Source organism: Myxine glutinosa, chromosome 7 (assembly GCF_964187855.1).
Source record: "Myxine glutinosa chromosome 7, kmMyxGlut1.1, whole genome shotgun sequence".
NCBI classification, from domain to species: domain Eukaryota; kingdom Metazoa; phylum Chordata; class Myxini; order Myxiniformes; family Myxinidae; genus Myxine; species Myxine glutinosa.
The window spans coordinates 162,233,245-162,257,547 of record NC_136267.1 but is presented as its reverse complement, the minus strand read 5'-3'; the positions used below and the strand labels follow the sequence as shown (position 1 = coordinate 162,257,547).

The 24,303-nt window shown below is 37.7% G+C and overlaps 1 protein-coding gene across 1 annotated transcript in view; it reads left to right on the top strand.

Annotated features, from left to right (window-relative positions):
- LOC137430909 (parathyroid hormone/parathyroid hormone-related peptide receptor) overlaps nt 1-24,303 on the top strand; it is a 189,385-nt gene that overhangs the window by 111,805 nt on the left and 53,277 nt on the right. The window contains exon 8 of the mRNA XM_078782470.1: nt 20,015-20,075. Coding sequence (XP_078638596.1) covers nt 20,015-20,075 — 61 coding nt within the window. The remainder of the gene's footprint in view (nt 1-20,014; nt 20,076-24,303) is intronic.

Sequence of the window (24,303 nt, the reverse complement as noted above, 5' to 3'; positions counted from 1 at the left end):
GAAAGTTTAGATACTCTAGTTCATCAATTTCAATTTCACTATCTGAGTCATCAATAAAGCTACTCTCATAACTATCATTTGAACACAAACTATTAGTATCATAACTATCTTCAGATCCTAGACTCTCAGTATAATAACTCTCAGAGTATTGACTGTTAATATCACTCATTTACATACCATTAAACTTCCATCAATATCTATATATTTTCTTTCATTAGAACTAATAACCACAATATTTTTTACATTAAATGTTATTTTCAAATAATCTCTAATAATCAGAGTACGGAATGATAGTTCACCACTAATATTCATATTATTAATTTCACCCACATCTTTGGGTCTATTAAAGAATATACAAATGTTTCCTCTAGAATCGTTGATGGTTTTATCATTCATTTTCAAAGCTTCTTTATCAATGATCTTTTCAAGCTTTGAGTAAATTGTTAGTAGTAGTGGAGAAACTTTTGTCAAATTTACTTTAATAGAGTTATTAATTAACATAGCTTGTCCTGTAAATTTAATAAAAGGACACATGTTATTCTCCATTATGGGTTTAATCCAAAAATTTCCATATTTATCTTTGTTCAATTTAACATCTTTGACATATTTTTCTATATCTTCCACCAAAGTAGAGATTGATTGAAATTTGTCTTTTGTGTTTTGAAACATTGTATTTATTAGCTAATAAATTTGCGTTTAGTTTAAGTAAAGTTATATACATAAAACGAGTTGAAAAGCTCAAAGGTGTTTTACTTTAAGCACAGTTTCATCTTTAAAAAAGCCTCTAAAAAAGGCACTTTGTTTTAAGTATAATTTTACTATATAAATATGATAAATTCTGAAGGATATTTAGAATTTCCAGACTCTCCATATGATAAATTAGAGAATTGTCCGGCTTGTGGTAGAGTGGGGCTTAATACAGAATCAGAAGCATATAAACAATGTATTTTCTGTGATTATCTTCTAATTAATGATAATAAAAAATATAGAAAAATATATAACTCTTTTAAATTAGAACCAAAAATGAATTACTTTACAAGATTAATAAGAGAGATGAATGTTAAGTATTATGGGGATAATACACCATTTCTTACAAGGGAAGAGACTATTTGTATTGAGGAAATGTATAAGGGTTTAATGATATTTATTATTCAAAATAATTTTAATGGAAATGTTAATACAAGATACTATATAAACAAAATAATGGATTATTTTGAAATTAAACCTGAACTCAGGATAAAATATAGAGTTTCTCAAAAAACTCAAAAAAAGTTAGATGACTTGTTTTCCAAATATATAAATGAATGATTTTTTACCTGTTTGGGAAAATAAGATAAAATTTAATAACCATAAAAATCTTCCAAATTCATTGAGATGTCTAATAGTCGGTTCAAGCGGATGTGGAAAAACCTGTTTACTTTTAAAGATGCTCCTTAGTCCTAATTTTTTAGATTATGATAATTTAATAATTTTTACAAAGTCAAGTTTTCAACCTGAGTATCAACTACTCTCACAGGGTTTTAATGCGGGTCTTAAAAAGGAAGACATTATCGGTTTATTTAAACTTCAAAACAAACTAAATGATTATAATATTGATGATATAATACAATTATTTTGTGATACACAGAAATCAAAATCAAAACTAAAACCCATAACTTGTATTCTCAGTGATAATACGGATGATATACCTTCACCTCAAGATTTAGATAAATCAAAAAAGAACCTCGTTATCTTTGATGATTGTGTTAATGAGAGAAACCAAACAGTAATGGATAGCTACTATACAAGAGGGAGACATTCTTCTTGTAATTGTATTTATCTTAGTCAGTCATATTTTCAACTCCCTCGGCGCTCAATAAGAAACAATGCTAATACTTTTATTTTATTTAAGTTAAATTCAATAGATACAAATAATTTTTGGAGAGATAATTGTTCTACATTACGTAGTAAGAAGGAATTTGAAAATAATATGAAACACACGATCGGAAAATATAAATATATTGTTGTGAAACAAGATGAGATACTAAATGATATTTTTCAATAAATAAATACAGAAAATGAATACCGAAGAAAGAGTAAGAAAGTTTAAAGAACATCAAGAGTTGCTTTCAAAAGTTGTAAAGCAACAGGAAGACATAAAGAAGAAAAGGAGACAGAAACTAACTGGTGAAGAAGCCTTTGAAAGAAAACAAGAGAAATTTTTTAAACCACTTTTAAAAACTCAACAAACGATTTCACCTACAGTTCCCATGGTAGAATTTACTCCAAAAAAATTTCAAATGCTCAAAGATTTTAGTCAAATGACAGAGCAAGAACTTGGAGAATTAGAATATGATGATGAAGGATTATTTCGGCATCTTGAGAAGGTAAATAAACTTTCCAATTATATTGTAGAAGCTCTTCAAAACAATGAATATTTGAAGGGTTCAAAAACCAGAGCAGGTCTCATTCCAACAGAAGAACCAGCACAGTTCCATCTTGTGAAAGAAAAGTTATTGATATTTAATGATAAATTGGTGTTCTTAAGTTCTGACCAACCAAATGTTGAATTAACCCCAAGATTAATGTTTCTTCTAACAAAAGATGGACATTCTAATTCACCTTATTTTGATGAACCGCTTGAAATGGAAAGAGAGGAAGATAGAGAGTATATTGAGTTGCTAAACACACTTGATTATGGAGTTTCTGTTGCTGGTAAAAGTAAGAAGAATGAGAAGGAGAAACATATTATTGATGCTTTAAGTAAGCTTGGTTCGGGTGTTAGTTTTCTTCCAAATGACCCATCACAATTAGTTAATAGGTTATTATTGTTGTTAGGTAGTAAGAAGGCTGGAAACAACAATTGTTTTAATGAAGCATCCGCCATTTTAGATCAGTTGATGAATATGAAAATAATTAATAAATGTCAATACAAAGATATTTTATTAGATATTAAATAAGATGAGAAGCACAATTCTTAGTTTTAATTTCACAACGAGTGATTACACAGCTTCATTCCCTTACCCACTACAACTTGACCCCAAAAAAGAATATGAGGCTTCTTTGTTGTCAATGGAGACTTATAATACCTTGTTTAATATCACAGAGAAAAACAACAAGTTTAGTTATAATCCAGGAAGTGGATATAAAACTATAACCGTTTCACCCGGTGCTTACGAGATTTCTCAAATATCTTCAGAAGTCTCTCGCCTTATGAAAGAAAAAGGTGATGAACCAAAAAATATTGTAATAGATATTCAAAAACACACTTCAAAATCAACTATTAAACTTAAAAATAATTACAAAGTTGATTTCACCATTGAAAAATCGTTTAGAGAGCTATTGGGTTTCTCTTCAAAAAAGGTTGAAACTAACGGGACGTCTTACAGTGATAATGTCATTCAAATATCCTCCGGTATAAATTCAGTATTAATTCATTGTGATTTGATTGATGGTGCTTATAACGATGGAATAAGAACAAATACAATATTTTCATTCAGCGCATACTCAACCCCGATTGGTTATAAATTTAATATGGAACCAAAAAATCTTGTCTATTTACCTGTGTCAGGAAAAACCATATACAGAGTAAATTTTAGGATAACCGACCAAGATAATCGTATGATATCCTTTAATGATGAAATTATATCCATCAGAATTCACCTACATGAAGTTTTTCAATAAATAAATAATGGTTATTGTGAGAAAACACGAGTTGGGAAAATATAAAATAATTACAGGGGATGGGATGTTCCTTTCACCATACTATAAGGGTGAAGGTATGTTTCTTGGGAGAGGATACTATAAACCAAAGAGACAACGGGGTGTGGGACATCAATTTAGAAATAAAGGAGATGGGATAATTGATACTCTAATGGGTATTGGTTCAACCATCCTTAAACATAAAGACCTAATTGGTTCAACTGCTTCTGCCGTGGGCTCAGTTGCGGGTGCTATAAAGAGTATAAAAGATGCTCAAAAGGAGTCTCATAAATTACAAGCAATCAAAGAAATTAAAAAAGGTAAAACTCAACTATCTTCACAAGAACGACAAAAAATCATTAAAATACTTGGGTCAGGGTTTCAACAATTTTAATGCTATATAAATACAAGTATGGAAGCGATTGATAGTATCTATGATTTGGATGATACGATTATCATTTCAAACTCCACTAAAAAGGAAGACTATTTTAAGGTAAATGCTATAACAGGAACAGACTGGAATTCAAACGGAACAAAAAGTTTTGAAATAAATAATCAACAAACTTACTTGAATATAGCTGATAGTTTCTTGCTGTGTAAATTTAAATTCACTAAGGCTGCGAATAATACTAATGCTACACTCGTAAATGATTTCTTCTGGAAAATGTTTGACAGTGTCCGCCTGTATATTGGAACACAAGAGGTTGAAGCGGTTGATTATGTCTCTGCTACATCTGAAATGATGAAATTTACACTATATTCGTTTAGTGATAGAATGGGTAAGGGAGCTGTTGAAGGTTTTATTCCTGATATGTCAACAGGAACAAACGCAGACCCTGGTTATAGTCAAAGGAAGTCAATGTATAATGATGACGCAAAAGCAGAGAATAGTTTTACGGTAGCAGTACCTCTGAAAGGTATATTTGGATTTTGTGATTATGATAAAGTTTTGTATGGGCTTAAAATTAGATTTCAACTACAAAGGAATGATAATGTAAATAGGTTGCTTTTTGGGGTTGAAAATGCTTTTGGCGACAATAATAAATTTGTTATTAATGATTTGTGTTGGTATATTAGTGAATATACTCCTAATCTTAAAACGGAAGAGATGTTAAATAGAAGACTTAACTCAAAGAAACCGCTAAATGTATCATACCTTAAAAGAAGATGTCAACACGTTAAACTGGAACACACTACCTACACTTGGAATTTGGGTGTTCTTGAAGGAAAGCCACGATACCTATGGCTCATTTTTAAGAAACCAGATGGAGAGGACGGTACTAATAAGAATAATGCCCTGAGTGATAATGCTAAGGTGAAACAACTTCGGGTTTCTCTTGATGGGACATTTTATCCGCGAGATAGATTGGAAATTGATTGGGAAAAAAATGATTATGCGGAAGCCTACAAGTCCTACCAAAACGTGTGTGAAAGTAATGGTAATAATGATCCTATTTTGGATATGGTTGCATTTAAAGGTTTATATACAATCTACGCAATTGACCTGAGTTCTCAAAAGGAAACTATAAAGTCTAATCGAGTGGATACTTCTCTATACATTGAAAGAGGGGAGAATGAAGAAGTTGATGCTTATTGTTTGCTTTTGGAGGAAACAGAATTACAGATTAATACAGATAATGGTGTTATGATTAATATCACATAGGTTTTTTCTCATAAATAAATGGTAGGGGTATATGTTAATCAAATCAATCTTAATAAATTAACATCTTGTATTCAAAATCAAAAGCCTTGTATTATTAATGTTAATACAATTCAAAGAAAAGGAGCTGTAAGAATTGAGGTTTTACTCACACACACACAAGTAAAAACACTAAATGATGTTGGATCACTTAAAATTAAAATGACGAAACCTATGTTAAAGAAATATTCAATAGACGAGTCAAGAGGAGGATTTCTCCCGTTTCTAATTCCTTTATTTGCTGGTTTAAGTGCGGCGGGAGCATTGACTGGTGGTATTTCAGCAGCGGTAAAAACTGCTAACGAAAGGAAGGCACAACTAAAAGCTCAAAAAGAATTGGAAAGACATAACAAGGAGTTGGAGAAACAAATTAGTGGAAGTGGTGTAATTGTAGATTTTGCTCAAAAACTTGAAAGTCTACCTGATAAAGCTAGATTGTTGGTTGGAGATATGCTTTCCTCTATCGCTCAAGCGGGTGTTAAACTAACTAAACGGGGTAATGGATTGTATCTTTCTCATAAATAAATGGATAAATGGTTTAAACAATTTGGAAAGAATACAACGTCAAATATAGAACTAGCTAAGTATTGTAAAACACTAAAAATTGATAATGTGGTTATTTGTATGAGAGATGAATTAATACATATAAATAAGAATACAAAGAATATTATTATGAATTTAGACACACAGAATGGTTCTCATTGGGTTTGTATTCATAATAGTCAGGATAAATATTATTTTGATAGTTATGGTATGCCACCACCTGTTGAAGTAATACAATTCTTACAGAATGGTGTTTATCAAACATTCCAAGTTCAAGAAATTAATTCTAAATGTTGTGGCCAATTATGTTTATATGTATTATTTCAACTCAACAATAATGAAAATTTTTATGATATCATTTTTTATCTAATATAAATGACCTATGTTGGAAAAGATGGTTCTATCTTTGGAAAATCCTCTCAGGATATTGATTTATCAAATTATTATACAAAGGCACAGGCTGAACGACAAAAATATAGTGTAAGTAAAAATATTAATATGAAGAATACTTATAAATTAATCAATTATCCAAACCCTACAGATGCGAATGACTTGATTAGATTCAGTGATTTATCACAATATATATCTTTAAAGAAAACAGCACGTTTTGTGAAACAAGTAAAATTTACAACCACAACACCTGGTTATACTGACCATACACCTTTCCTCATTGAATTTAACTACCTGCTTACAATTAAATTTTATAAAGAAGGACATTTAGTTAATATGCGAATTAATAAATGGGGGTATGATATGCCTGATTTAGGGTATAATTGGTCTTTTTCAATAAACATAGAAGACCTACATGATTTAAATCAGTCTCGTAAAGAAGAATATTATCCACTTGGTGAAGATAAGGATTTATGTGGAAGTACAATTAGTAAACAACAAATACGTGATTTTAAGAAAATAAAAATATATGATAGTATAGCGATGGTTCGCATGACAAAGAAGGAAGGTAATGAGATAAGGATAGAAAGCCGAGGAATACAAACCGATTTGGTAGTGGGAAGATGGGGTGGTATTACCTGTCATAATATTAATCTCACATATATTTCTGATACATAAATGGCAGGAAGAAGACTACAAGAGAATTATAATTTTTGTATTCAAGGATACCTACAAGAAAAGGGTGCTCGGTATTACATACCTTATGATTTGGAGCATATACATGGGAATTTTGTCATTAAAAACTGGCCTTATACTGATATTGTTAAACCCACAAATAGAGACTTGTTTAAAATATTAAATAAAAATGAACTTCTCAAAGTTATGAAATATAAAACTCTTTTAGAAATCGTCAACAAATCTTATTGGTATCCTATTATGAGAAAAATAATTATAGATACAAGAATATCTCAAAATCCAGATGAGTATATGTATAATATTCTTTGGGGTTCAAACTCAAGGGTAGCAAGGGATGAGGAAGGAGTTGAAGAAGAGAAGGAGGAAGGAGTTGAAGAAGAGAAGGAGGAAAGAGAGAAGGAGGAGAAGGGGGAAAGGGAGAAGGAGGAGAGGGAGGAAAAGGAGAAGGAGGAGAAGGATGAAAGGGAGAAAAAGGAGAAGGAGGAGAGGGAGGAAAGGGAGAAAAAGGAGGAGGAGGAGAGGGAGGAAAAATATAAAAATATGACCATTCCTGAAATTAATGAAAGATTGAAGGTATTACGACAAATAAATAAATCTCAACGCACTGAAGAGGAAAATAAAGAATTAATGACTCTTCCGAACTTATTGGTTTTTAAATTTGCTATAATGAATTCAGAGCGCAGATATACAACATATAGTTGATGATGTTGGTGTTATTGACTTTAGTTAGTTTTATTTGTAAATAAATGGAGGAGAGAGTGAAGTCATTTCTAAGGATTCTTTATGTTTTAAAAATCAAGATAGAAATGTATATGTTGAAAACCAAAAAGGTTTTGGCACTATGTAGAACTTTTTCTCATAAATAAATATGAGTTATTGTCTCAAATGTAAAAAGAAAACTAAATCTAAAAATATCTCTTATGTTAAAGCTAAAAATAATAGAGTTTATCAAAAAGGAATATGTCAAGTGTGTGGCTCTAAAAAGTGTCAATTCATCTCTCCTAAAAGTGGAGGAGACATACAAAAGTTTTTGTCAGGTAGCAAATTTACAACAACTGGAATTCCAGGGGAATTACACCTTCCAGGGTATTCTTTCTGTGGCCCAGGAACAAACTTGGATAAAAGATTAGATGAGGCTGACAATCCTAAACCTTGGTCTAAACCTACAAATAGGGTTGATGAAGTGTGTATGAAGCATGATATTGCTTATGGGAAAACCACTACATTGACTGAAAAACATAAAGCCGACAGAGAAATGTTGTATAATTTGTCTTTGATACAAAATCCAACGTTGAGAGAGAAAGTTGATAGGTTTATTGTGAGAAATTTGATAAATGCTAAATTGAAACTTGGCCTTGGTTATTCACCCTCAAAAAACTATTAGGCTCTCATGATGTCATCAAGACTGAGGAGCTTTTGGCTGATGAATTACATAAACCTATAATCACAAAGTTTAAAAGAAGGAAAGTTTATTCTAAATACACCGACCACATATGGTCCGCTGATTTAATCGAACTAAAAAATGATAAGGGATACAAGTATGCTTTAACCGTTATTGATTTGAGGAGTAGATTTGCTTGGGTTGTTCCTTTGAAAAACAAGAGAGGTTATACTCTGAAGTTAGCCTTCCAACAGATATTTAATAAAAGTAAAAGAAAACCAAAGAAACTGTGGACCGATGAGGGAACAGAGTTCTATAACAAAATATTTATGAAATTTCTTAAGGGGGAGGGTATTAAATTATACAGCACCTTTAATGAAGGAAAAGCAGTTGTTATTGAGCGTTTTAATCGTACTTTAAAAGAGAAATTATATAAAAAATTCACACAACTCGGTTCCCAAAAATGGGTGTATTTTATTCAGGATATTGTAGATAATTACAATAATACAGTTCATTCATCAACAAAATCAAAACCATCAGAAACATTTACAAAATTAGAATATGAAAAGGAGATTAATTTGAGAAAGCCCAAGTTCAAAGTTGGTGATATTGTAAGAATATACAGATGGAAAAGTCATTTTGAGAAAGGTTATACAAAGAGATGGACTAATGAATTATTCAAAATCGTTGATGTAATGGATACTATGCCTTGGACTTACAAATTATATGATATGAATTGGGAAGAAATCTTGGGTTCATTTTACTCACAAGAATTACAAAAAACAAAACTGATAATTCATTAAACAACAACCATCCATACTTTCATCCACCCAGATTAGCTAATTTAATTAGTAGTAATAAAAAAAAAAAAAAAAAAAAAAAAAAAAAAAAATCATAAGCCACACCCACACAGACCCCACCCACAAACCCCACCCACACAGACCACACCCACACAGACCACACCCACACAGACCACACCCACACAGACCACACCCACACAGACCCCGCCCACACATAAGAAAGCATTGGGGGCTTTTGATGATAAGAGGTTTATTTTAGAAAATGGAATTGATCGTCTCCCTTATGGTTATATAAGTATATAAGATATATATATATATATAAGTGATAAGTTAAAAAGGGGGGTTAGGGATTTTAACGGGCTACCGCCACCTTTTTTACTATTATATAAATGATAGAACCAAGTATCAACCAGACTAAAGAGTGGAGGTGTAATCAACCTTGGTATATAAATGGAAAACATAACGAATGTGAAAAATATCAGATTCAAGAGGTTGAGAGAATCACTGGTCAGAAGGTTCTCAAGACGGATAAACGTATTCATTTGTTAAGTGGGGTAATGGAGGGTGGGAAGAAAAATATATTAGAGTGGAGTGAGAACTTTAATGGTTATCAATCGGATAATAAATATTATAATTTTAAAATGGTATGTGGGAGAGGAGGAGGTCAAACAAGAACCCTCCGTGAAACATACCACTTTATACTTTCACAACAAAAGGTTAAGGAACCTGTATACTTTATAAATATACTTGATGGGGATGAGTTCTATAGGAGAATGGAACTCTTAAAAAAGTTAGAAAGAGATAATATATTTATAGGCTCATTAGCAGAGTGGTCTAAGGAACTATATTAAGGGGGTAGTGGGGGGAATAGGGTAAAATTTACATGTAAGTGAGAAGGATCATAGGTTCATAAGGCTAGAAGGATTATAGGTTCATAAAGGAAGAAAATCATAGGTTCATAAGGCGAGAAGGATTATAGGTTCATAAGGTGAGAAGGATTATAGGTTCATAAGGCGAGAAGGATTATAGGTTCATAAGGCGAGAAGGATTATAGGTTCATAGAGGGAGAAATAGAGGTGTTTATGATTTTTTTAAAAACAGGGGGGTAAATGACATTAGATAGGGATTTCCCATGTTAAACGGAGGTGTCCCAGAAGCAACATTTATCATCTACTTGTGTGTGAGAGATAGAGAGAGAGAGAGAGAGAGAGAGAGAGAGAGAGAGAGAGAGAGAGAGAGAGAGCGAGACCGAGACCGAGACCGAGACCCAGAGACCGAGACACAGAGACCGAGACACCGAGACCGAGACCCAGAGACCGAGACCCAGAGACCGAGACCCAGAGACCGAGACCCAGAGACCGAGACCCAGAGACCGAGACCCAGAGACCGAGACCCAGAGACCCAGACATATATGCTCACCCAATCTTGAACAATTTTGAAACTTAATCACTGATGGTCATTGGGAAAGATTATACATATTGATTTAATTAATCCCAGAAGAAAGACACAGACTTGTGTTGTACAGGGTGTCTCAGAAGTCTGGACTCGGAGGGAAAAACTCGTGTAACCACCCCGCAGAAGTCAACACCATTTCCCCTGTGTTTCATCTGTGGAGGAGCAATGACGACCAGGCCGAGTTCTATCAGCAACACTTCCAGTATCTTTTAATCACGAATCGTTGAGTTGGCTTTGCCTTCTCTGGGTGTTTGTCGTGAAATAACTCGCATGCCTTCCTCTGGCTTCTTCTGGAAACTAGTAACAACAACAGTTCCACCTTCTCTTGATTGGTATAGTGAGCCATCAGTGTATGTCAATTCCTGAAATATGTAAAACCGACATTAAAAATATATTTGTTTAACTTTAAGAATATAAAGCCTATATTTGCACTTTGAGTCCAGACTTTTGAGATGCTGTGTATAAGTTTGTTCCAGAGCAGGAAAAAAGAGGAATGAAAGAGTGAAGGTGAGCAGAGTGTCTTGATTTTGGCAGTTTCACCAGAAGACGGTTGCTGGCAGATATTGTGCGTCCTGCAGGAATATTTGGGGACAGAGCTGGGGCAGCTAGGCCGCTGAGGAGTCGGTAGAAGACGGAAAGACCACCAACCTGCCTGCAGTGAGAGAGTGAAAGGCCCTCGGAATCAGCTTCATCACGGGAGATTCCAATGATTCTGAATGCTTTGGATTATACAGCGTGAAGCCAAGCTAGGTGTGAGGCAGGAGCACCAACCCAAAGGGGAGAGCAGTATTCCATCAAGCTGCGGATGAAAGCTTTGTATGTGTTTAGTAGGTCAGAGGTGCCACGGAAGGACTTCACACGACGGAGGATGCCCAGTCGGCGACTGGCTTTGGAGGCCAGCTTGGAAATGTGGTTTTCCCAGGAAAGATCATGGCAGATAGTGAGACCCAAAAGCTTGAGTGACAGAACTTCTTCGAGAGGATTATTGAGAAAGTAGATGGGAGGGTTTGCCAGACGGTCTCTCTGGAGAGACATAGTGAGAGTGTGAGATTTGTCAGGATTTAAAGACATGTTCCACTTGTTTGACCAGTTTGTGATTTTATATGTGGAACCAGTTTGTGATTTTATATTTGGAACCAGTCTGTGAAGGTTGCATAAAATAGTCTATTTCATCTGATTGACTTGAAATTTGAGCAGGGTGCATATTTGGTCACTGTAGACTATTGCTTTTGAGATAAAATTGTGAAGGTTGCCTAAAACTTGCAATTTTTTTATTTTAGCTGTTTTCATCATGTTTAGCATATGGAAGAAGAAGAAGTCTGAATACAAAGTGGACGCGGACGGGCTTTGCATTTTCAGATGCTTTCTAGTTTACTTATTTATTGCAAAATGTCACCACTTCTTATTCCCATTATCTTGTGGGGTATACCCCATAGAGGCTGGGTTGTTCATAATTCACTGTCACGTTACCAATGGGATTATTGACGGTATGGGTGCTGTGTGCGCTCGGTTATTGGAGCCACGCCCCTTTAAGAGGATGGGGCGGAGCGGAAGTGACGGGGGGTTTTAGTGAGACGAGTTCCGCTTTGAAGAAAAAAGGTTTTTTTGGAATAAATGAGCCTTGAGCTATTCAAGAAGTTTCAGCCTTTTGTTGCCTGTAACTCCTACAATCTTAAACATATTTTTATTCATTCATTTCACATGCAGCCTGTGGATGCTGATTGCATCATTGCTGCAACAACAGCTGTTCTGCTGATATCATGGCCACTGTCAGTTAGGCCAGGAATTTGGGGAGAAAATTATATACAGAGTCAAAGTTCATGGTAGAGCTGGAACACAGAACGGATCAGGACGCAACATGACAAAATGAATAGCAGAAAGAGAAGGGGTAAATGCCAATAGCAGGACAAAGGGACAAAGTAAACAGAGATGGACAACAAGGGATGCGGGTAAGGAATTGCACAGGAAATTTGGCACGATGTCAGTGATAGCTCGCCTACTCTTCATGAAGAACACCGTGGGGTCTTTAACATCCACTAACTAATGCCGGCACATGGGACGCCCAGTTTAACATCCATCCGAGGGACGGCACAGACATTGATGTCTCGTCGTGCGTGCAAGACACCAGGAGGACGGTTTGAAGCTGGACCGAGATTCAAACCCAGGCTATGGATGACACAGAAGCGAATGTGCGACTGTGCGTACCTCCAGGAAATCTTGCCAGCCTTAACTTACCTATATTAAATTAAATCTTCCATTTCCTGGCTGGAAATCATAAAACAACCAACCTATACTTTTGTTTCATAATGCACAGAACAGTTTGCATATTTGGGGTGTGTGCCAGAAAGTGGTGTGGAGAAGCATAATAGTACAGCTAAAGTTGTTCACAATCAGTGCATGCATTATGACACGTCAATTGTCTACGCAGGTTGATGCTCATGGGTGGTTGAACACCAACATGTATATTGTATAAGCAAGTTCATTTATTCTTGCTCTTGACACAAGAATACACAGCTATGGCCATATTTGGATTGCTTTGCCAGATTTGCAGTGAAATATTTATTATTACTAAGTTAGAATATTACAGAAAGCTATGTTTTGGACAGAAAGCTATGTTGATGGACAAGATGAGATGGTCACCAATGTTGAATGCTGGAGGAAAAAGTATTGATAGACAGAAATAAATATTTGTTCACAATTGGGAGAAAAGGAAAACAAATGCAAGGAAAGTTACATAAAGGAGTAGGCCATTTAGGCCAATATCCAAACAGCAAACCCAAACACTCATAATCTACTGGAAGTTTGGATAATCACACATCTAGCGCTGTGCGGGCAACTTGTTCGGGGGCAATGGCACATCATTACCATGACATTTTGTTTCAAATCCAGAAGCTAATCCAAACAGACAGCTAATAGACTTCTATGTGAATGATGGTGTGCTGTAAGATGCAGTACTTTCTGCTCGCACTGTACCAGAATCGTGGTTTTTAGTTCAATCTGACCCCATTGAGAATCAAAGGAAAAAGACAGTCCAGTGCTGATCATGCTCCCAACTCAGCTCTCTGGTTGCCCGCTTGAAAAAAATTAACGTATTTTTTGTTTCAAGATGCGGCCATGATGTTTGCTGAAGGATGAATATGTGCAACATTCGGTGGCGAAGAGTAAATCAAGGAAAGAACAGGTGGTGGGTGTATAACCAGAATAAAACCAGAAGACGGAGTGTCTGCCATCCTCTGTGATCGTAGAACATTGACCTGTCAGGGGAAAAGCAATACTTCACGCTAATGTCTTGTAAGCGATTTGCCACTGTGGTTGCAAAGAAGAAAGATGACTTTGTAGAGCATGCTCAGACGGTGTCTGCTTTTGGATAACGTTTTCTAGAGATCAAAGGTTTACCAATGACAAGTAATCAATGGCGATAAGGCCAGGGAGCTACAGAGACAACTATAGTTTATAGCACACCTTACCCCATGCAATCTTGAGAAAAAAGATATGGGAAGGGTCTTTTCAACTCTTGCTTTGCATTTCAAAGCACAATCTATATTTCCTACGAGCCACGATTTTGTCTGAATCATGATATTCCCCAACGCTGAAAGAGTGAGCGGCAAATTTGATTGGTCGAGATGGTGTGAAATGGTGCAATATTTTGTCCAAGTACTGGTGAATTGAAGGGTTTTGAAAGTGTAAACAAGGCGATTTGTGTTCTACAGTGTTCAAGTATTTAATTAAATTGAAATAAAATAAAGGTTTTGAAGCCTGTTCAAAACAAAAAATTCTGACGTTTTCCACTGTTGATGCAGCGTCTTATACACCACCTTATTTAACACATTTAAGTTTCCGGTTTGGAATGATTTTCAATTTTGCTTGATTGCCAGACAGGCAGACCGACTAAACAAACTAGAAAGAGCAATCAGAGATTGCAGACCCTCGCCAGGACGTGTTTTCAGTGTTTTTTTTAAAGGCTTTTGCGTTAAAATAAATATGGCGGCTGAACTATGTGACCGATGACGTCATCATTATTTTTTCTCCACCAATTATCCCTAGATGATGCTTAAGAAATTTCATCATTATCGGATTGCATTTTGGACTTGTCAAATTATGACGTCATAATGGAGGCACCTATGACATCATCATTAACATATGTTATTCCACATGGAGAGTTCTTTACAATGAGCCATGTCTCAATTTTTTCTATGCAGCACTTTCGGAGATATAGAGGTGCAAGTTTTTTTCGGTTTTTCCAATATGGCGGCCGAACCACATGACCGATGACGCCATCATTATATTTTCACCACCAATTTATCCCTAGATGACGCTCAAGAAATTTCATCTTGATCGGAAGAAGTTTTGTACTTGTCGAATTATGACGTCATAATGAAGGCACCTATGACATCATCATTAAGATATTTAATTCCCCATGGAGAGTTCTTTACAATGAGCCATGTCTCAATTATTTCTATTCAGCGATTTCGGACATATAGAGGTGCAAAGTTTTTCGTTTTTCCAAGATGGTCGCCCATACCACGTGACCTATGACGTCATAATTATAAATAAAAAAAATTATACAGGTGGATATGCACCGAGGGTGAAAATTTCCTGTCAATCGGACCAACGGTTGCAGAGAAAATCATATTTATTCTGTGCGTGCAAACAAACAGACAGACAGACAAATGAAAAAATCACAGAGCGACACTTGGAAAAAGTGAACAAAGCAGAATGGCATTCAGGAGAGCATCCTTTTGACCCCAAAAATAATTGGTGGTTGAATTCAGTGGCCTGATATGCAAATCGTCTTCAAATTTTAAGTTAATTGGATGAAAATTGACAATTTTAGAAATTTGGCCTATGTTGACCTTTTTGCCTATGTTGACCTCAAAAATAGTTGGTGGTTGAATTCAGTTAGCTGATATGAAAGTCCTATTCAAATTTCAATTCAATCAGATGAAAATTGAGGATTTTAGAGATTCAAAAAAAAGTGGTTGACCTTTGGCCTATGTTGACCTTTTGGCCTACGCTGATCTCAAAAATAGTTGGTAGTTGAATTCAGTTAGCTGATATGAAAATCCTATTCAAATTTCAAGTCAATCGGATGAAAATTAAGGATTTTAGAAATTTGAAAGAAAGTGGTTGACCTTTGGTCTATGTTGACCTTTTGGCCTATATTGATCTCAAAAATAGTTGGTGGTTGAATTCAGTTAGCTGATATGAAAATCCTATTCAAATTTCAAGTCAATCACATGAAAATTGAGGATTTTAGAAATTTGAAAAAAAGTGGTTGACCTTTGGCCTATGTTGACCTTTTGGCCTTTTGACCTCAAAAATATATAGGATATTGTTAGACCACGAACTCTACCATTTGATGATTTTTCGTGAAGATCGGTTTAAAATTGTGACCTGTAGGCAAGTATAAGTGAGCGGACAGAAAAACACACACACAAACAAACAAACACACACACAAACCGGAGTGATCAACATATTTGTCCCAAATTTGTTTTTTTTTGCCAAGTAACCAACGGACTCAAATGCAATACCCTCTCCTATGGCGAGGGTAATTACCTCACTCCTCTCTGCGCATGTGCGGTCGGGATGAGATTCCATACAATTTGCCAAAGCCAGACCAATTAGTTCTGCTAAACTACAGCTTCGTATTCGAAATCATGTTCGGATTTGTGTTATACATTGTTCAAAATATAGCATTCAATTGGAATTCATTATTTCATCGATCATAGACTGACGTTTGTAGACAGACAGAGTGAATCAATTGCTTCATTCACAAGCAAGTGCTTATCACTGCTTTGCGCTTCCTGCACGGGGTGACAACCCAGGCAGCAAAAAATATGTCATTTTCGAAACAGCCTCAAACTATATCAGAAATTAATTGGGGCCTTTCCATGATGAAGCTGATTTTGAGGGCCTTTCACTCTCTCACCACAGGCAGGTTGGTGGTCTTTCTGTCTTCTACCGACTCCTCTCCGGCCTTGCTCCCCCAGCTCTCTCTGGGCTCTGTCCCCCAAATATTCCTGCAGGATGCACAAGATCTGCCTGCAACCCTCTTATGGTTAAACTGCCAAAATCAAGACCCTCTATTCACCTTCACTCCTTCATTCGTCTTTTCTCTGCCCTCTGGAACAAACTCCCTCAATCTCTTCAATCCCACTCCTCCCTCCAGGTCTTTAAAACAGCTGTTCACCACCATCTCTTATCTTCCCCCATCCAAAACCTTGATCTTTTCTACCCCCATTGATTCATCCCCAAATCTACCTCCTTCAAATTATTTTCCTGAAAGTCCTTGTAGTGTCCATCTTGTTCATCCCATGTACCCCACCCCAGCCCTCTCCCTTCCACAAATCTCCTGATGTCCCTGTTCCCTACGGTTGTGCGTCCGTCTCTCTTCTCCTCTTGTTTGCCGCTTTGTTATATGTTTTTTGTGTCTCTGTTTGTTTTTGTCTTTTAAGTGTTAGCTCTTACACGAGCCTCGACTTGTATACAAAACAAAAAAAAAAATTGACCACTTTCTAGATGGTTGACCAGCTCGTGTTGTGATGTAGTCTATGAATTACACAACAGAAGATTGACTGTTGCCTTGGATATAGCATTGTGACATCGTACCATCCATTAAGTGGCAATGGCCAAGGATATTTGAAAAGGCAGAGTGGCTCACTTGTAATTATTTCCTGTGATCACCTCATTTATTCACTTGACGTTATGTCAGGTTAATACTTTTGCATCATTGTACAAACCTTAAATATTTGAAAAGTGCACATATATATATAAATAAATAAATAAATATATATACGTGGAACCTTGACTTACGAGTGCCCCAACTTACGAGTTTTTCGAGATACGAGCCGTCGCTCGGGCGGTTTATTGCTTTGAGATGCGAGCCGAGATCTGAGTTACGAGCTTTCGCCACCCGGTCACGTGGTTATCTTGCCGTGCAAGTACAGTATCTCTGTCGTATAGCGCTGCATTTTTGTTTTCGCATGTTGGTTATTTTGAGTTTACGCCGCCAGGTGGGTTCCGGTCACGTGGTTATCTTGCCGTGCACGTACAGTATCTCTGTCGTATAGCGCTGCATTTTTGTTTTCGCATGTTGGTTATTTTGAGTTTACGCCGCCAGGTGGGTTCCGGTCACGTGGTTATCTTGCCGTGCACGTACAGTATCTCTGTCGTATAGCGCTGCATTTTTGTTTTCGCATGTTGGTTATTTTGAGTTTACGCCGCCAGGTGGGTTCCGGTCACGTGGTTATCTTGCCGTGCAAGTACAGTATCTCTGTCGTATAGCGCTGCATTTTTGTTTTCGCATGTTGGTTATTTTGAGTTTACGCCGCCAGGTGGGTTCCGGTCACATGGTTATCTTGCCGTGCACGTACAGTATCTCTGTCATATAGCGCTGCATTTTTGTTTTCGCATGTTGGTTATTTTGAGTTTACGCCGCCAGGTGGGTTCCGGTCACGTGGTTATCTTGCCGTGCAAGTACAGTATCTCTGTCGTATAGCGCTGCATTTTTGTTTTCGCATGTTGGTTATTTTGAGTTTACGCCGCCAGGTGGGTTCCGGTCACGTGGTTATCTTGCCGTGCATGTACAGTATCTCTGTCGTATAGCGCTGCATTTTTGTTTTCGCATTTTGGTTATTTTGGAAAATTTCATGTTCATGTCGAACATTTCATGTTCATGTTCATGTTTTCATGTTCATGCCATGCCAGGCCACAACTTGTTCAGAGTGCCGGCGATAGCTCGCCTTCTCTTTGTGGAAAACACGGTGAGATCCTTAACATCCAACAACTAATGGGACGCAAACGGGGCGCCCAGTTTAGCGGTACACACATTGATGAATCACCCTGCCTGTGATTCACCCATGACAGGTTATAGCTGGGTCGGGATTCAAACCCAGGCTGGACAGTTTAGACTTTCGAGTCAAGTGTGCGTACCTCCAGTCCAGGCCATCCTGCCAACTTGTATGCTGCATACAGGTGAAATATAAAGCGCGAGATATTTTTATATATACTGTATATTTAAAAAAAAATTGGTGTGGTTTTTGGCGGGCTGGAACGGATTAATAGCATTTCAATGCATTTCAATGGGGAAATTTGATTTGAGAAACGAGCAAATTGAGTTACGAGCTCGGTCACAGAACGAATTAAACTCGTAAGTCAAGGTTCCACTGTATATATATGTCGGGCTACCTCTCGCACTGAAGAAGAGGCACGGTTTGGAGCGAGAGTGGTTTAATACAAAATCGAACAAAACACAATTGTGGAGCACGTCTCGGACCCGCAGAGCCTTGTCACACAAGGCAGTGGAAGTCCGAGCCGCACTGAAAAATACTCTGAAACAAGATTCCTTATATAATCGAACAGTCTAAAAAACTCTCCGCTGAAGTAATGACCTCAGACAAGAGAGGGCTGAGTTTGAAGGCACAGATGTGTGTGAAAGTAAGATATTTCTCAAGCTCTTATTCCAAACAAGCTGGGCTTACAAGGCCCAGCGATGCGTTCTCATAAACAAGATCCCTTGTGTTACATTTGGCAGTATAACATATTGAGCCAGGCACATAAAAATTAAAGGATATATTACATCATACTCTGCTCGAGGTTAACAATACTCTTAACTTGAAGGCAACAAGAATTAAATGGCAACTATTCCCATAACTTTCTCCCTTTGGAAAATGTTAAAAAACGTCTCCAAGGCTGGATCTGACCGAGCCGTGAAACAACATGTTTTGAAGCAAGCAAAGGAAAGATATAATTATTAATAATTCAGGTGCTCTGGGTAACGTGGTTGGGCCCCCCAAGCCCCCCCCTCCTGCCCGACATATATATAAGAAATAGTAGAAACTCCAAAGTACGAGCAGGGCGTCTCATTTGTATTGAATAAATAATCGTTAGATTAAATAAGACGCGGACGTAGCTTCAGGACGTCGATCTTTAATTGTCGACAAGCTTTCGACCAACAAAGGTCTGCCTCTGAGTCTACAAAAACATCAGGCATGTATATCAGTCAAGTATGTATGGTGATATGTGTGTGAGATGTGTGATGTGTGTAGAAAATGCATACAGAAGGAAGAGCCACGCCAAAGTTCACTCACCAGCCCCAAGTTCAACGGAAGTGACCGTTTGCGTTACAGTTAGGGTGCACGTGCATATACAAATATATGCACAAATATATGCAAATATATATATACATACATACATACACATACTCTGTCATAAAACAGAATGAAAATGTTATTGCTTACAATTAAGTAAAGTTTAAAAGCTTAAAGGTACAACTTACAACTGTAAGGTAAAGCTCAGTTTTGACCGGTGTCCTTATGCTAATTCAATTATGATGTTATCCTACCTTTTCAACCACCATTTTGTCCGTAGCTGTGCCATTTGTGTTCGTGTTCTCCTGGGCAGTGGTGCGAGCAACCATAGCAGACTCTCGGTAAGATTGCAAAATGTCAGCCATACACGCTCTCGATGTGTTAATGTAATTTGTACATGCAGGGAAATCGCAACTCACAAACAGCCAGCATTGCACCTGCTTCCCTGATGATTCTGTACCAAGAGTTTCCATTTATATTGAGTTCTGGTGTACAGCATTGTGGGATGTACATTGTATTCTCCTTAAAGTTGAATTTAGGAATGTTTATTTAATTTGAAAAGGTTTTACTGTGTTGCGTTGTATGTATGTATGTATGTATATATATATATATATATATATATATATATATATATATATATATATATACACATATATATATATATATATATATATATATGTATATATATATATATATATATATATATATATGTATATATATATATATGTCATGTCTTTGTACTCTTCTCCAAGTATATTTTGTCTATTTTGTCTTTTCTCCATAAACCAGTTGTTGTATAGCCCAGGAAGATTCTCTCGAACAAGCCCGCGTGGCACGGAGACAGACAAATCAATATCACAGAATGACCCATATTTCCCGCACATCCAGGATGGTGAACACCCCCCCCCCCCTCCGCCTTCACGAAGTCAGGGCCACGACCGAGTTAGAGAGAAAGAGAGAGACAAGAGGGAAAGGGCTGGTGCATGGTAACTGACTTGCATTGGGGGGTACAACCACCGCAAAGAGGCGTCCCCGATAGTTGCCCATAAACCAGTTGCGTTCATTAGAGACAGAGTGGATGGGAAATGATGTCAACCTGTTTTTGAAGTCTTAACAGCTACAGCTGGCACCGAGTGGAAAAGTTCAATAGAGGTTATTTTGATCAGTTCTCGTGCATGAGAACTCAATGAAATGTATGTATGTATGTATGTATGTATGTATATATATATATATATATATATATATATATGTATATATATATATATATATATATCTATATATATATATATATATATATATATATATATATATATATATATATATATATATATATATTCATGGCCAAAAATATTGGCACCCTTGCACCTTTTTCAAATAACTCACAATTTTCTCTAAAAATAAGTTGCAATTGACGAAAGTATTTGGACTCCACAATTCTTTATTTCGCTGTTAATATTACAGAACCTTTGCTTTTGATTCAGAACTGAATATATCCTTTTAAATCTGAAAATAAAATGAAATGTCCCCGGGGTTGAGACTCGAAGAGTACAAATGACCAAAAACGAACTTAACTCCGAGGCGTACACCCAACTTTGCGGCCTTATCTTTTCACACGCACGGGAAAGCTCGAGGCCTTATCTGATCCAAAGCACACGCAGGGGTTATCCGATTCCCACAGACACAGAAACCAATAGACGAAGGAAATGCAACCATCAATTAATTTAATGAAAATAAATGCTGTACCATAAAAATGAAAGGTGAGGTAAAACTATAACTCTGACTCAGAAAGGTGAGGTATGTGAGACGTCTCCACTCCGACCCATATACAGACAGGGGGGAAAATTAAAGAAAATAAATATTCCCTGGTTAGGGCACTCAGCTCTGGTCTCGACGAGCATTTTCGGGACACTTGGTGGTCGTTGAACGGGTTCCCGAGTCACCGCACGGGAACCGCACAAGATGGCGCAGTCGCCACATGGGCACACCGAGCCGTGAAGCGCGGCAAAACGTCCCCTTACTCCGAAGTTCCGGCCAGACCGCACCGCGCGGCCACAGCACGTCCAGAGTACACCTATGCTCCGAAACACCTTCCTCCTCCAACGTTGCAAAACTCCACAATGCTCTGAATGTTTGCTTTGCTAGCGCGCACTGCTCAAAGCACAACCGCCTCAGCCGACAGCAGAGAGCAAGAGAGAGAGAAATATGTATGTATATATATATATGTATGTATATATATATATATATATATATATATATATATATATATATATATATTGTTGCGGAACCGGGGGTCGGCGCTCCCCTTACCAAGAGGGGGGGGGGGTAATCCCCTTGTCTTTACACTGGCCGATCCTCCGTTCCTGGAAATTACACGCTCCTTTGCGGGGTGAGATTGGCCAGGGTGATTGGTTAAGGGGTTCCCAGATACCTTCGCCAATCTCTCCGCAAAGCAGGGATATAATTCCCTGCTCGGACCCGGACAAGATGGAGTTTGCCGAGCGGTTAGCAGTCCGAAATCCGAGCCGTTAACAAAAGACTAAACCCGATTACAATGGTCGGCCAAATCGTGCCACGTATATCAATGGAGAAATCACTAAAGCGATCGGATGAGAAGAAACCCAAAGAATAAGAAGGAAGAACACAGGTTTATTAATTATGTACAAAACCAAAACCAAGGAAGAAACGAAAGGGAATGTACAGTAAAGAAGAAGAAGCAGATACACAGGGCAAACCTTAGACACTCTTAAATATCACACCCAGGACAGAACAAACACACTTACACGAAAAGGTGGTGGTGGTGGTGGTGGGAAGGAAGAGAAGGGTCCAGGCAGGAGGTAGGTAGGCGTCGATGGTAGGCGGTGAGGTCTGGCTCCGACCTCGCGCTCCGGTCCACGCTCCGGGTGTTCACTCATTCCGCGGCAACGGACTGCGCCAAGGCCTGTTTTCCTGCGCACGGACCAGGGACCCGTGCGGCGGCCGACAGGATTTGGGGACCGCTTGAGGAGACCGTGGAGTGCAGGAAAATGCACCACACAAACACCTTTATTTTTCACTTTTGTTTTCCCCTTGCATTGTAAACGAGTCCGTGTGAAGACGTCTCATTTCGGATTTTAGTACTGCACATTTATTGTCCCTGGCATTTATTTTCATTAAACCTGTTTATTTGTTGCATTTTAAATCCGTGTTGGTCTTGTTGATTATCGTGGTTTGAGGATACTCCATTGGAATCCGTGTAGGTAAGAGCCTTGGGACCACAGGCCACGCCTCACAAGTGACGCAGCCGGATGATGTGGGCGAGCTCGAAGAAGCAGCCCGCAATTGGTTCGGTGAGCGAGAGCACGAGCGGCCGCAAGAGGCTTCGCGATTGGCTCTCGTGGAGAAGAAGAAGTGCTTGGTTCTTGCTGGACAAGAAGTTTGGATATTTCTGTGTTCCTGAAGAGAGCGTTTTTGGGTGGTGACCGAGAGGAGGCTTGTGCTGCTGGACGTGGTTCTTTATCATGCAAAAGAACAGAGAATTTTTGAGTGTTGGGCAGCCAAAGAGAAAGAGGGCTGTCTTCCCTGCTTGCCTCACCCCCTGGGCGCCCATGGCGCCTGTGACACACAGCTTTGGCCGCCATCATTATCTTTACGGTCTTCCCGCCTGGTGGCTGCGGACACCACCACTGCCGACCTCATCAACATGACCCATTTTGGGGACAGCTGAGTGCCAGTGTGAATTATTATTTCATTACTTTTCCTCATGTGCATGGTTTGTGTCCTTGTGAAAGGATCCTCGAAGTAGAATTTAGTTACCTCAGCATTTATTTTCGTCCGCTCTTCATTTTATTATCAATGATTATTGTTGCATTTTTGTTATCGCGTTTCGGTTGGGTTTTGGAATAAACCCGTGTGTGTTGTGTAGTTAAATGCTTCATGTCTCTTCCATCTTGCGTGTACAATAACCACCGTATTTGGAAGGTTGCCTCGGAAGTTAAGGCTGGTTCAGCTCATCCGTCCAAGGCTAGTGTTAACTAGCTACAGACGCGACAATACGTAATTTGATGTCTGTCTGTCTGACCAAGATGCATTCAGTCATTACTTATCCAATGTCAACCAAACCTGACAGGGGGGCTAAGGGTCACACAACGGGGGTTGTAGCGATTTACCTCCCCTGCCCCATCCCCAAGGGGGGATTTGCACCTTGGACAAACTCCATGTTGAGGTGTATATCCGTATTAATATGGCTTATCATGGCGTTTTTCCAAGGCCACTTCCAAGAAATGTAATAACAACACTAAAGATAAATAGCATAATACTAATGTTATTACAAAGCAATATGAATACCAATAATAATTCCCAAGGGGGTTTCTCCTTGGACAAACACCGTGTTAATTTGTATAAATAGCTTATCGTGCCAAGTTGGGGAAAACCCTTACCAGAAGTTAAAAAATATTATAAACCACAAACACGTGTGAATAGCTTTTGAAACAGTCGCTACACTGCTGTTTTACACTAAATTGAAAAAGGTGAAACCCTGGGTGTGTTCAATTACTAAGCCGATTGCCAAGCCGGCTGTTCCTTAACGGTTTC